The sequence below is a fragment of the Anomaloglossus baeobatrachus genome, chromosome 6, assembly GCF_048569485.1.
Source record: "Anomaloglossus baeobatrachus isolate aAnoBae1 chromosome 6, aAnoBae1.hap1, whole genome shotgun sequence".
In the NCBI taxonomy this organism is placed as follows: Eukaryota; Metazoa; Chordata; class Amphibia; order Anura; family Aromobatidae; genus Anomaloglossus; species Anomaloglossus baeobatrachus.
In genome coordinates, this window is record NC_134358.1 from 568,333,191 (window position 1) to 568,347,874 (window position 14,684).

At 54.8% G+C, this 14,684-nt stretch overlaps 1 protein-coding gene across 1 annotated transcript in view; it reads left to right on the top strand.

The window, feature by feature from the left end:
• LOC142243988 (cyclic nucleotide-binding domain-containing protein 2-like) overlaps positions 1-14,684 on the top strand; it is a 39,377-nt gene that overhangs the window by 7,786 nt on the left and 16,907 nt on the right. Inside the window, exon 3 of the mRNA XM_075316172.1 lies at positions 13,450-13,581. Within this exon, the coding sequence (XP_075172287.1) occupies positions 13,450-13,581 (132 nt within the window). The remainder of the gene's footprint in view (positions 1-13,449; positions 13,582-14,684) is intronic.

The following is a 14,684-nucleotide window of genomic DNA, read 5'->3' on the forward strand; positions in this document are numbered from 1 at the left end:
GGGGGGTATATGGAGCAGTGTGGGGAAATGGAGGGGTGCACGGTCTGCAGGAATGTCTGTATGGACCGGCTCTGGCCATTACTGAGGGTCACACCGGGGGGTATATGGAGCAGTGTGGGGAAATGGAGGGGTGCACGGTCTGCAGGAATGTCTGTATGGACCGGCTCTGGCCATTACTGAGGGTCACACCGGGGGGTATATGGAGCAGTGTGGGGAGATGGAGGGGCGCACGGTCTACAGGAATGTCTGTATGGACTGGCTCTGGGCAATATTTCCTCTATCAAGAATCCTATTAAGGAACAAATTATGGTTACTGGACTTTTTATTCTGTATTATCTTTGGCATATATGTGTTTGTTGCTTTGCTGAAAAAATCTTTTTTTCTAACAGTTCAGATGATGGCCTCGGGCCGATATTAGGTCTCTGTTCTGTAGAGCATGACCTTTGGCATTCTATAGGGTGCATGGTATCCAAAATAACAGTTCGGTAGATGAGTTTGCACCATATATTGGGTGTTGGTTCTGTTAGGAATAACCTAGCGTATTCCAGGATGTGCTTTTTTTCAAAAAAGTTATCCCTGTTTTTTCCTCTGTTCAATTGACCAGTTGAGGATGTGATTTGGATGTCGAGTAGTTGTCAAAAACATTAAAAAGAGTGACCAGGGATGACATTATTATAAGTGTGTTTTTATGGTCTCAAAAACTGGATAGGGGTTGGAACTAGATATAGAGACGAAATATCTTTTTGTCTCTGTATTCAGCTCCTAAACCAGTGTGTGACGGTGAGTTTAATAGATATTTATTAAAATACTAGAAGGTGGCCCGATTCTACGCATCGGGTATTCTAGAATTTACGTATTGTGTAGTTCATGTATGATTTTTGTTATATATATATATATATATAGATGTTGTTGTGTGTAGTTACCAAGTGTTTGTGTAGGGGCTGTACATGTTCTGGATGTTGTCTGGGTGTGATGGGGGGTGAGAGCGGTGTTGTTTGTGTGTTGCGTTGTTTGTGGAGCGCTGTGTGTCTGTAGCGTTGTGTGTGTGTTGTGCAGTTTGTGTGTGTGTGGTGTGTTTTGGGGGGAGGTATGTTTTGTGCAATGTGCGTGTTGTGCGGTATGTGCGTATATTTGTGTGTGCAGCGTTGTCTGTGTGTGTGGGTGTCTGTGTAGGGCAGTTGTTTGTGGTTCCCAGTGTGTGTGTGTGGTGTGGTGTGTTGTGCAGTGTGCGCGTGCATGTGTGTGTGTTGGGGGGAGGTGTGCACTTCCCATCGTGCTCCATCCCCCATGCAGCGCACTCCCCATCGTGCTCCATCCCGTATGCTGCGCACCCCCCATCGTTCTCCATCTCCCATCCTGCGCACTCCCAAACGTGCTCCATCCGCCATGCTGCGCACTCCCAAACGTGCTCCATCCGCCATGCAGCGCACTCCCCATCGTGCTCCATCCCCCATGCTGCGCACTCCCAAACGTGCTCCATCCGCCATGCTGCGCACTCCCCATCGTGCTCCATCTCCCATGCTGCGCACTCCCAAACGTGCTCCATCCGCCATGCTGCGCACTCCCAAACGTGCTCTATCCCCCATGCTGCGCACTCCCAAACGTGCTCCATCCGCCATGCTGCGCACTCCCAAACGTGCTCCATCCCCTATGCTGCGCACCCCCCATCGTGCTCCATCTCCCATCCTGCGCACTCCCAAACGTGCTCCATTCGCCATGCTGCGCACTCCCAAACGTGCTCCATCCGCCATGCTGCGCACTCCCAAACGTGCTCCATCCGCCATGCTGCGCACTCCCCATCGTGCTCCATCCCCCATGCTGCGCACTCCCAAACGTGCTCCATCCGCCATGCTGCGCACTCCCCATCGTGCTCCATCTCCCATGCTGCGCACTCCCAAACGTGCTCCATCCGCCATGCTGCGCACTCCCAAACGTGGTCCATCCGCCATGCTGCGCACTCCCAAACGTGCTCCATCCGCCATACTCCGCACTCCCCATCGTGCTGCATCCTCCATGCTGCGCACTCCCAAACGTGCTCCATCCGCCATACTCCGCACTCCCCATCGTGCTGCATCCCCCATGCTGCGCACTCCCAAACGTGCTCCATCCGCCATGCTGCGCATTTCCAAACGTGCTCCATCCGCCATGCTGCGCACTCCCAAACGTGCTCCATCCGCCATGCTGCGCACTCCCAAACGTGCTCCATCCGCCATGCTGCGCACTCCCAAACGTGCTCCATCCGCCATGCTGCGCACTCCCAAACGTGCTCCATCCGCCATGCTGCGCACTCCCAAAGGTGCTCCATCCGCCATGCTGCGCCAGCATCAGCCTCTCTACCTGCAGCATCAGCCTCTCTCCTCCCAGCATCAGCCTCTCTGTCCCCAGCATCAGCCTCTCTGTCTCCAGCATCAGCCTCTCTGTCTCCAGCATCAGCCTCTCTGTCTCCAGCATCAGCCTCTCTGTCTCCAGCATCAGCCTCTCTGTCTCCAGCATCAGCCTCTCTGTCTCCAGCATCAGCCTCTCTGTCCCCAGCATCAGATTCTCTGTCCCCAGCATCAGCCTCTCTGTCTCCAGCATCAGCCTCTCTGTCCCCAGCATCAGCCTCTCTGTCCCCAGCATCAGCCTCTCTGTCCCCAGCATCAGCCTCCCGCAGCATCAGCCTCTCTGTCCCCAGCATCAGCTTCTCTGTCCCCAGCATCAGCCTCTCTGTCCTCAGCATCAGCTTCTCTGTCCCCAGCATCAGCCTCTCCATCTCCAGCATCAGCCTCCCCATCCCAGCCTTCCCCAGGATCAGCCTCTGTCCTCTCAGCCTCCTCCAGCACGCCGTGCTCCTCTGCCGACACTCACAGATCCGATCGCATCCACTCACACACACCCACACACACCCACCCGATCGCATCCACTCACACACACCCGATCGCATCCACTCACACACACCCGATCGCATCCACTCACACACACCCGATCGCATACACTCACAGACACCCGATCGCATACACTCACACACAAAGACACACACACTGACGATATTGCACATACGCGCTGATACTCACAACATCCGGGGATATCACATGCTTCTGGCCATGTGATCCCCCGGCAGGTCCTGGAAGCTCACAACTGCACAGTATCGCCGCCGAGAAGCAAGCGATATCCCAAGATGTTGTGAGTATGTGGATGCGATGTGATGTGTGAGGTGTGTGTGAGTGTGATCTGATTTGTGTGTGTATGTGTGTGTGTGTGTGCTGTTATGTGTGTGTATGTTCCGCAGCTGCAGGACCTTGATGTGTGGATGCGATGTGATGTGTGTGTGAGGTGTGTGTGAGAGTGAGTGTGAGCCGGTGTACACTGGTAACTATGATACACATCGGGTAACTAAGGGACCTTAGTTACCCGATGTTTATAATGGTTACCAGCTTTCACGGCCTCCGTCAAGATCCCAGCATCGCAAGGTTATGTCTGGCGCTGCCGGGATCCTGACGGAGCCGGTGTAGAAGCAAGCGATATCCCAGCATGTTGTGATGTGTGAGGTGTGTGTGAGAGTGAGTGTGAGAGTGAGTGTGATCTGATGTGTGTGTGTACTCACCTGGGAATCGGAGCTCCCTGTCAGTTGGGCCAGAGCGAGCGTGCATTGCGTGAGGGGGGCGGGGCCTGCAGAGAGCCGGGGCGAGAGGCCAATCCGTGTGGGGGGGCGGGGCCATGGCGAGCCCAGCGGCCAATCAGCTTTGTGTCACCGTAAGGACACAATTTCGGAGCATGACAGACAGACAGATAGACAGACAGATAGACAGACAGATAGACAGAATAAGGCAATTATATATATAGATATATATATATAATGTGAATAATGGTATGAAGTATATAAATCTTTGAAAAATTGCAATTTTTCCCTCTGAGGAATTTTTTGATGAGGGGAAATAGGTATCGAATCGTGAAAGAAGGATGAATTATATATTGCAATGTATCTACCCCCTTATTGGTTGAATCCTGCAGAGACTTTGTATGTTTTTATGTCTATGAGTCTGTTTAGCTTTTGGTATAATAAAGGAATTTTTTAAAAAAGTTGGGGTTTATAATATATTTTTGAGAATGTCTGTATGGACCAGCTCTGGACATTAGTGAGGGTCACACCGGGGGTATACAGAGCAGTGTGTGGAGATGGAGGGGTGCACGGTCTGCAGGAATGTCTGTATGGACCGGCTCTGGCCATTACTGAGGGTCACACCGGGGGGTATATGGAGCGGTGTGTGGAGATGGAGGGGCTCACAGCCTGCAGGAATGTCTGTATGGACCGGCTCTGGCCATTACTGAGGGTCACACCGGGGGGTATATGGAGCGGTGTGTGTAGATGGAGGGGTGCACGGTCTGCAGGAATATCTGTTTGGACCGGGTCTGGCCATTAGTGAGGGTCACACCGGGGGTATATGGAGCAGTGTGTGGAGATGGAGGGGTGCACGGTCTGCAGGAATGTCTGTATGGACCAGCTCTGGCCATTAGTGAGGGTCACACCGGGGGGGTATATGGAGCAGTGTGTGGAGATGGAGGGGTGCACGGTCTGCAGGAATATCTGTTTGGACCGGGTCTGGCCATTAGTGAGGGTCACACCGGGGGTATATGGAGCAGTGTGTGGAGATGGAGGGGTGCACGGTCTGCAGGAATGTCTGTATGGACCGGCTCTGGCCATTACTGAGGGTCACACCGGGGGGTATACAGAGCAGTGTGTGGAGATGGAAGGGTGCACGGTCTGCAGGAATATCTGTTTGGACCGGCTCTGGCCATTAGTGAGGGTCACACCGGGGGTATATGGAGCAGTGTGTGGAGATGGAGGGGTGCACGGTCTGCAGGAATGTCTGTATGGACCGGCTCTGGCCATTACTGAGGGTCACACCGGGGGGTATATGGAGCAGTGTGTGGAGATGGAGGGGTGCACGGTCTGCAGGAATGTCTGTATGGACCGGCTCTGGCCATTACTGAGGGTCACACCGGGGGGTATGTGGAGCAGTGTGGGGAAATGGAGGGGTGCACGGTCTGCAGGAATGTCTCTATGGAGTGGCTCTGGCCATTAGTGAGGGTCACACCGGGGGGTATATGAAGCAGTGTGTGGAGACGGAGGGGCGCACAGCCTGCAGGAATGTCTGTATGGACCGACTCTGGCCATTAGTGAGGGTCACACCGGGGGGTATATGGAGCGGTGTGTGGAAATGGAGGGGTGCAGGGTCTGCAGGAATGTCTGTATGGACCGGCTCTGGCCATTACTGAGGGTCACACCGGGGGGTATATGGAGCAGTGTGTGGAGATGGAGGGGTGCACGATCTGCAGGAATGTCTGTATGGACCGGCTCTGGCCATTACTGAGGGTCACACCGGGGGGTATATGGAGCGGTGTGTGTAGATGGAGGGGTGCACGGTCTTCAGGAATATCTGTATGGACCGGCTCTGGCCATTACTGAGGGTTAAACCGGGGGGTATATGGAGCAGTGTGTGGAGATGGAGGGGTGCACGGTCTGCAGGAATGTCTGTATGGACCGGCTCTGGCCATTACTGAGGGTCACACCGGGGGGTATATGGAGCAGTGTGTGGAGACGGAGGGGCGTACGGTCTGCAGGAATGTCTGTATGGACCGACTCTGGCCATTACGGAGGGTCACACCGGGGGGTATATGAAGCAGTGTGAGGAGACGGAGGGGCGCACAGCCTGCAGGAATGTCTGTATGGACTGACTCTGGCCATTAGTGAGGGTCACACCGGGGGGTATATGGAGCGGTGTGTGGAAATGGAGGGGTGCAGGGTCTGCAGGAATGTCTGTATGGACTGGCTCTGGCCATTACTGAGGGTCACACCGGGGGGTATATGGAGCAGTGTGTGGAGATGGAGGGGTGCACGATCTGCAGGAATGTCTGTATGGACCGGCTCTGGCCATTACTGAGGGTCACACCGGGGGGTATATGGAGCAGTGTGTGGAGATGGAGGGGTGCACGGTCTGCAGGAATGTCTGTATGGACCAGCTCTGGCCATTACTGAGGGTTAAACCGCGGGGTATATGGAGCGGTGTGTGTAGATGGAGGGGTGCACGGTCTTCAGGAATATCTGTATGGACCGGCTCTGGCCATTACTGAGGGTTAAACCGGGGGGTATATGGAGCAGTGTGTGGAGATGGAGGGGTGCACGGTCTGCAGGAATGTCTGTATGGACCGGCTCTGGCCATTACTGAGGGTCACACCGGGGGGTATATGGAGCAGTGTGTGGAGACGGAGGGGCGTACGGTCTGCAGGAATGTCTGTATGGACCGACTCTGGCCATTACGGAGGGTCACACCGGGGGGTATATGAAGCAGTGTGAGGAGACGGAGGGGCGCACAGCCTGCAGGAATGTCTGTATGGACTGACTCTGGCCATTAGTGAGGGTCACACCGGGGTGTATATGAAGCAGTGTGAGGAGACGGAGGGGCGCACGGTCTGCAGGAATGTCTGTATGGACTGACTCTGGCCATTAGTGAGGGTCACACCGGGGGGGTATATGGAGCAGTGTGTGGAGATGGAGGGGCGCATGGTCTGCAGGAATGTCTGTATGGACCGGCTCTGGCCATTACTGAGGGTCACACCGGGGGGTATATGAAGCAGTGTGTGGAGATGGAGGGGCGCACGGTCTGCAGGAATGTCTGTATGGACCGGCTCTGGCCATTAGTGAGGGTCACACCGGGGGGTATATGGAGCAGTGTGTGGAGATGGAGGGGCGCACGGTCTGCAGGAATGTCTGTATGGACCGACTCTGGCCATTACTGAGGGTCACACCGGGGGGTATATGAAGCAGTGTGTGGAGACGGAGGGGCGCACGGTCTGCAGGAATGTCTGTATGGACTGGCTCTGGCCATTACTGAGGGTTAAACCGGGGGGTATATGGAGCGGTGTGTGTAGATGGAGGGGTGCACGGTCTACAGGAATGTCTGTATGGACCAGCTCTGGACATTAGTGAGGGTCACACCGGGGGTATATGGAGCAGTGTGTGGAGATGGAGGGGCGCATGGTCTGCAGGAATGTCTGTATGGACCAGCTCTGGCCATTAGTGAGGGTCACACCGGGGGGTATATGGAGCAGTGTGTGGAGATGGAGGGGTGCACGGTCTGCAGGAATGTCTGTATGGACCGACTCTGGACATTACTGAGGGTCACACCGGGGCGGTATATAGAGCAGTGTGTGGAAACGGAGGGGCGCACGGTCTGCAGGAATGTCTGTATGGACTGGCTCTGGCCATTACTGATGGTCACACCGGTTGGTATATGGAGCAGTGTGTGGAGATGGAGGGGCGCACGGTCTGCAGGAATGTCTGTATGGACTGGCTCTGGCCATTACTGAGGGTTAAACCGGGGGGTATATGAAGCAGTGTGTGGAGACGGAGGGGCGCACGGTCTGCAGGAATGTCTGTATGGACCGGCTCTGGCCATTACTGAGGGTCACACCGGGGGATATATGGAGCGGTGTGTGTAGATGGAGGGGTGCACAGTCTGCAGGAATGTCTGTATGGACTGGCTCTGGCCATTACTGAGGGTCACACCGGGGGGTATATGGAGCGGTGTGTGGAGATGGAGGGGTGCACGGTCTGCAGGAATGTCTGTATGGACCGGCTCCGGCTCTGGCCATTAGTGAGGGTCACACCGGGGGGTATATGGAGTAGTGTGAGTGTGGGGAGATGGAGGGGCGCACGGTCTGCAGGAATGTCTGTATGGACTGGCTCTGGCCATTACTGAGGGTTAAACCGGGGGGTATATGAAGCAGTGTGTGGAGACGGAGGGGCGCACGGTCTGCAGGAATGTCTGTATGGACCGGCTCTGGCCATTACTGAGGGTCACACCGGGGGATATATGGAGCGGTGTGTGTAGATGGAGGGGTGCACAGTCTGCAGGAATGTCTGTATGGACTGGCTCTGGCCATTACGGAGGGTCACACCGGGGGGTATATGAAGCAGTGTGAGGAGACGGAGGGGCGCACAGCCTGCAGGAATGTCTGTATGGACTGACTCTGGCCATTAGTGAGGGTCACACCGGGGTGTATATGAAGCAGTGTGAGGAGACGGAGGGGCGCACGGTCTGCAGGAATGTCTGTATGGACTGACTCTGGCCATTAGTGAGGGTCACACCGGGGGGGTATATGGAGCAGTGTGTGGAGATGGAGGGGCGCATGGTCTGCAGGAATGTCTGTATGGACCGGCTCTGGCCATTACTGAGGGTCACACCGGGGGGTATATGAAGCAGTGTGTGGAGATGGAGGGGCGCACGGTCTGCAGGAATGTCTGTATGGACCGGCTCTGGCCATTAGTGAGGGTCACACCGGGGGGTATATGAAGCAGTGTGTGGAGATGGAGGGGCGCACGGTCTGCAGGAATGTCTGTATGGACTGGCTCTGGCCATTAGTGAGGGTCACACCGGGGGGTATATGGAGCAGTGTGTGGAGATGGAGGGGCGCACGGTCTGCAGGAATGTCTGTATGGACCGACTCTGGCCATTACTGAGGGTCACACCGGGGGGTATATGAAGCAGTGTGTGGAGACGGAGGGGCACACGGTCTGCAGGAATGTCTGTATGGACTGGCTCTGGCCATTACTGAGGGTTAAACCGGGGGGTATATGGAGCGGTGTGTGTAGATGGAGGGGTGCACGGTCTACAGGAATGTCTGTATGGACCAGCTCTGGACATTAGTGAGGGTCACACCGGGGGTATATGGAGCAGTGTGTGGAGATGGAGGGGCGCATGGTCTGCAGGAATGTCTGTATGGACCAGCTCTGGCCATTAGTGAGGGTCACACCGGGGGGTATATGGAGCAGTGTGTGGAGATGGAGGGGTGCACGGTCTGCAGGAATGTCTGTATGGACCGACTCTGGACATTACTGAGGGTCACACCGGGGCGGTATATAGAGCAGTGTGTGGAAACGGAGGGGCGCACGGTCTGCAGAAATGTCTGTATGAACTGGCTCTGGCCATTACTGATGGTCACACCGGTTGGTATATGGAGCAGTGTGTGGAGATGGAGGGGCGCACGGTCTGCAGGAATGTCTGTATGGACTGGCTCTGGCCATTACTGAGGGTTAAACCAGGGGGTATATGAAGCAGTGTGTGGAGACGGAGGGACACACGGTCTGCAGGAATGTCTGTATGGACCGGCTCTGGCCATTACTGAGGGTCACACCGGGGGATATATGGAGCGGTGTGTGTAGATGGAGGGGTGCACAGTCTGCAGGAATGTCTGTATGGACTGGCTCTGGCCATTACTGAGGGTCACACCGGGGGGTATATGGAGCGGTGTGTGGAGATGGAGGGGTGCACGGTCTGCAGGAATGTCTGTATGGACCGGCTCCGGCTCTGGCCATTAGTGAGGGTCACACGGGGGGGTATATGGAGTAGTGTGAGTGTGGGGAGATGGAGGGGCGCACGGTCTGCAGGAATGTCTGTATGGACTGGCTCTGGCCATTACTGAGGGTTAAACCGGGGGGTATATGAAGCAGTGTGTGGAGACGGAGGGGCGCACGGTCTGCAGGAATGTCTGTATGGACCGGCTCTGGCCATTACTGAGGGTCACACCGGGGGATATATGGAGCGGTGTGTGTAGATGGAGGGGTGCACAGTCTGCAGGAATGTCTGTATGGACTGGCTCTGGCCATTACTGAGGGTCACACCGGGGGGTATATGGAGCGGTGTGTGGAGATGGAGGGGTGCACGGACTGCAGGAATGTCTGTATGGACCGGCTCTGGCCATTACTGAGGGTCACACTGGGGGGTATATGGAGCGGTGTGTGGAGATGGAGGGGTGCACGGTCTGCAGGAATGTCTGTATGGACCGGCTCTGGCCATTACTGAGGGTCACACTGGGGGGTATATGGAGCAGTGTGTGGAGATGGAGGGGCGCACGGTCTGCAAGAATGTCTGTATGGACCGGCTCTGGCCATTTCTGAGGGTCACACTGGGGGGTATATGGAGCGGTGTGTGAAGACGGAGGGGCGCACGGTCTGCAGGAATGTCTGTATGGACTGGCTCTGGCCATTTGTGAGGGTCACACTGGGGGGTATATGGAGCCGTGTGTGGAGATGGAGGGGTGCACGGTCTACAGGAATGTCTGTATGGACCGGCTGTGGCCATTAGTGAGGGTCACACCGGGGGTATATGGAGTGGTGTGGGGAAACGGAGGAGTGCACGGTCTGCAGGAATGTCTGTATGGGCCGACTCTGGTCATTACTGAGGGTCACACCGGGGGGTATATGAAGCAGTGTGTGGAGATGGAGGGGCGCACGGTCTACAGGAATGCCTGTATGGACCGGCTCTGGCCATTAGTGGGGGTCACACCGGGGGTATATGGAGCGGTGTGTGGAGACGGAGGGGTGCACGGTCTGCAGGAATGCCTGTATGGACCGGTTCTGGCCATTACTGAGGGTCACACCGGGGGGTATATGGAGCAGTGTGTGGAGACGGAGGGGTGCACGGTCTGCAGGAATGTCTGTATGGACCGGCTCTGGCCATTACTGAGGGTCACACCGGGGGGTATATGGAGCGGTGTGTGGAGATGGAGGGGTGCACGGTCTGCAGGAATGTCTGTATGGACCGGCTCTGGCCATTACTGAGGGTCACACCGGGGGGTATATGGAGCAGTGTGTGGAGACGGAGGGGTGCACGGTCTGCAGGAATGTCTGTATGGACCGGCTCTGGCCATTACTGAGGGTCACACCGGGGGTATATGGAGCGGTGTGTGTAGATGGAGGGGTGCACAGTCTGCAGGAATGTCTGTATGGACTGGCTCTGGACATTACTGAGGGTCACACCGGGGGGTATATGGAGCGGTGTGTGGAGATGGAGGGGTGCACGGTCTGCAGGAATGTCTGTATGGACCGGCTCCGGCTCTGGCCATTAGTGAGGGTCACACCGGGGGGTATATGGAGTAGTGTGAGTGTGGGGAGATGGAGGGGCGCACGGTCTGCAGGAATGTCTGTATGGACTGGCTCTGGCCATTACTGAGGGTTAAACCGGGGGGTATATGAAGCAGTGTGTGGAGACGGAGGGGCGCACGGTCTGCAGGAATGTCTGTATGGACCGGCTCTGGCCATTACTGAGGGTCACACCGGGGGATATATGGAGCGGTGTGTGTAGATGGAGGGGTGCACAGTCTGCAGGAATGTCTGTATGGACTGGCTCTGGCCATTACTGAGGGTCACACCGGGGGGTATATGGAGCGGTGTGTGGAGATGGAGGGGTGCACGGTCTGCAGGAATGTCTGTATGGACCGGCTCTGGCCATTAGTGAGGGTCACACCGGAGGTATATGGAGCGGTGTGTGGAGATGGAGGGGTGCACGGACTGCAGGAATGTCTGTATGGACCGGCTCTGGCCATTACTGAGGGTCACACTGGGGGGTATATGGAGCGGTGTGTGGAGATGGAGGGGTGCACGGTCTGCAGGAATGTCTGTATGGACCGGCTCTGGCCATTACTGAGGGTCACACTGGGGGGTATATGGAGCAGTGTGTGGAGATGGAGGGGCGCACGGTCTGCAAGAATGTCTGTATGGACCGGCTCTGGCCATTTCTGAGGGTCATACTGGGGGGTATATGGAGCGGTGTGTGGAGACGGAGGGGCGCACGGTCTGCAGGAATGTCTGTATGGACTGGCTCTGGCCATTTGTGAGGGTCACACTGGGGGGTATATGGAGCCGTGTGTGGAGAAGGAGGGGTGCACGGTCTACAGGAATGTCTGTATGGACCGGCTGTGGCCATTAGTGAGGGTCACACCGGGGGTATATGGAGTGGTGTGGGGAAACGGAGGAGTGCACGGTCTGCAGGAATGTCTGTATGGGCCGACTCTGGTCATTACTGAGGGTCACACCGGGGGGTATATGAAGCAGTGTGTGGAGATGGAGGGGCGCACGGTCTACAGGAATGCCTGTATGGACCGGCTCTGGCCATTAGTGGGGGTCACACCGGGGGTATATGGAGCGGTGTGTGGAGACGGAGGGGTGCACGGTCTGCAGGAATGCCTGTATGGACCGGCTCTGGCCATTACTGAGGGTCACACCGGGGGGTATATGGAGCAGTGTGTGGAGACGGAGGGGTGCACGGTCTGCAGGAATGTCTGTATGGACCGGCTCTGGCCATTAATGAGGGTCACACCGGGGGGTATATGGAGCGGTGTGTGGAGATGGAGGGGCGCACGGTTTGCAGGAATGTCTGTATGGACCGTCTGTTCATCCGGATCGTTGCTCCGGGTTAATCAGTCGTTAGTTGTTATAGAGACTCAGGATACACACAGGATCCGTCAATATCCCGACGGGGACCAAACAATTGTGCAAAAACAAAAAAAAGAAGCCGGCTCATCAGAAGGGGTCGAAATGCACGTGGAGGACGGAAAGTCGCTCTGACCAATCAATGAAAAGTGAAAAAAATCCAAAAGTGAATAAAAGGTTTTATATACTGAAGATTTACATCCAAATCCATAAAATGTTGCCATCACCAAACTGTCCGCGGTCGCGACCTCAGGAGGAACCAGACACGTGTGATACTGTCTGCTGAGCTGTGTATCTAATCCCATCCTGTGTGATACTGTCTGCTGAGCTGTGTATCTAATCCTATCCTGTGTGATACTGTCTGCTGAGCTGTGTATCTAATCCTCTCCTGTGTGATACTGTCTGCTGAGCTGTGTATCTAATCATATTCTGTGTGATACTGTCTGCTGAGCTGTGTATCTAATCATATTCTGTGTGATACTGTCTGCTGAGCTGTGTATCTAATCCTCTCCTGTGTGATACTGTCTGCTGAGCTGTGTATCTAATCCTCTCCTGTGTGATACTGTCTGCTGAGCTGTGTTTCTAATCATATTCTGTGTGATACTGTCTGCTGAGCTGTGTATCTAATCCTATCCTGTGTGATACTGTCTGCTGAGCTGTGTATGTAATCCTATCCTGTGTGATACTGTCTGCTGAGCTGTGTATCTAATCATATTCTGTGTGATACTGTCTGCTGAGCTGTGTATCTAATCCTCTCCTGTGTGATACTGTCTGCTCAGCTGTGTATCTAATCATATTCTGTGTGATACTGTCTGCTGAGCTGTGTATCTAATCCTATCCTGTGTGATACTGTCTGCTGAGCTGTGTATCTAATCCTATCCTGTGTGATACTGTCTGCTCAGCTGTGTATCTAATCATATTCTGTGTGATACTGTCTGCTGAGCTGTGTATCTAATCATATTCTGTGTGATACTGTCTGCTGAGCTGTGTATCTAATCCTATCCTGTGTGATACTGTCTGCTGAGCTGTGTATCTAATCCTATCATGTGTGATACTGTCTGCTGAGCTGTGTATCTAATCCTATCTTGTGTGATACTGTCTGCTGAGTTGTGTATCTAATCCCATCATGTGTGATACGGTCTCAGAGAACCACACAGTACTACTCCTCCCATGATGTACTGTGACTTCTTTCCCTGCAGACTCTCCTGCGGTTGGTGCGCAAGGTTTCGCTCTTACAATCGGCCATCAGGTGCTTCATCCAGAGGGCGGAGGAGGCGAGAGGAGCGTCGTTCTGGGGGGATGTGGAGGTGGAGCGATGTTATGAGAGTCAGGTGAGTGCGGGAGAAATCCAAACCTACAGGACCCTGTGTGAGAAAGTGATTGCCCCTAACCCTAATAACTGGTGGGGCCGCCCATAGCAGCAACAACTGCAATCAAGTGTCTGTGATAACGGGCAATGAGTCTTTTACAACGCTCTGGGGGAATTATGGCCGCTCATCTTTGCAGAATTGTGTAATTTGGCCACATTGGAGGTTTCCGAGCATGAACAGTCTTCTTAAGGTCAGATCAGAGCATCTCAATCAGATTAAGGTCAGGACTTTGACTCAGCCATGCCAAGGTTTTCATGTGTTTCTTAAGCCATTTAGAGGTGGTGCTGGTGTGTATGGAGAAAGCTTGGAGTGGCTCCTGATTCCAAGCACAGCACGTCCTCTGTAACACGTGGCAGAGGCGGTGTGCTGATCGGGCATGCAGGGCTAACATCGGCCCTGGGGGACCAGTATTTATTTATGATGAGACTGAAGACAGAAGCAGCCGGATGAATTCTGCAGTGCACAGGGAGAGACTTTCTGCTCAGATTCCACCAAATCCAGCAATGAATGGACGGCGCTTCACATAGAGAAGGACAATGACCATGAAATGAAGAGGTGGAATATTCTGCAATGGCCGAGTCCTCACCAGATCTCAGCCTTATCGAGCTGCATTTCACAGGAAGAAGACAAAACTGAAGGAGAAAGAGCCACAAACAAGAAACAACTGAAGTCACCAGAGTAAAGCCAGTAAAGCCTCACACCAGAGGAGACCACCGATGGAGAGAACCATGGCCGGTAGCTTCATACAGGAGGAGTCAGCAATGGAGATGACCATGGCCGGAAGCCTCACACCAGAGGAGACCAGCGATGGAGACGTCCACAGCCAAAAGTCTCACACCAGAGGAGACCAGCCATGGAGAGGACCACAACCGAAAGTCTCACACCGGAGGAGACCAGCGATGGAGAGGACCATGGCCAGTAGCTTCATACAGGAGGAGCCAGCGATGGAGATGACCATGGCCGGAAGCCTCACACCGGAGGAAAACAGCGATGGTGACGTCCACAGCCGGAAGCCTCACACCAGAGGAGACCAGTGATGGAGACGTCCACAGCTGAAAGTCTCC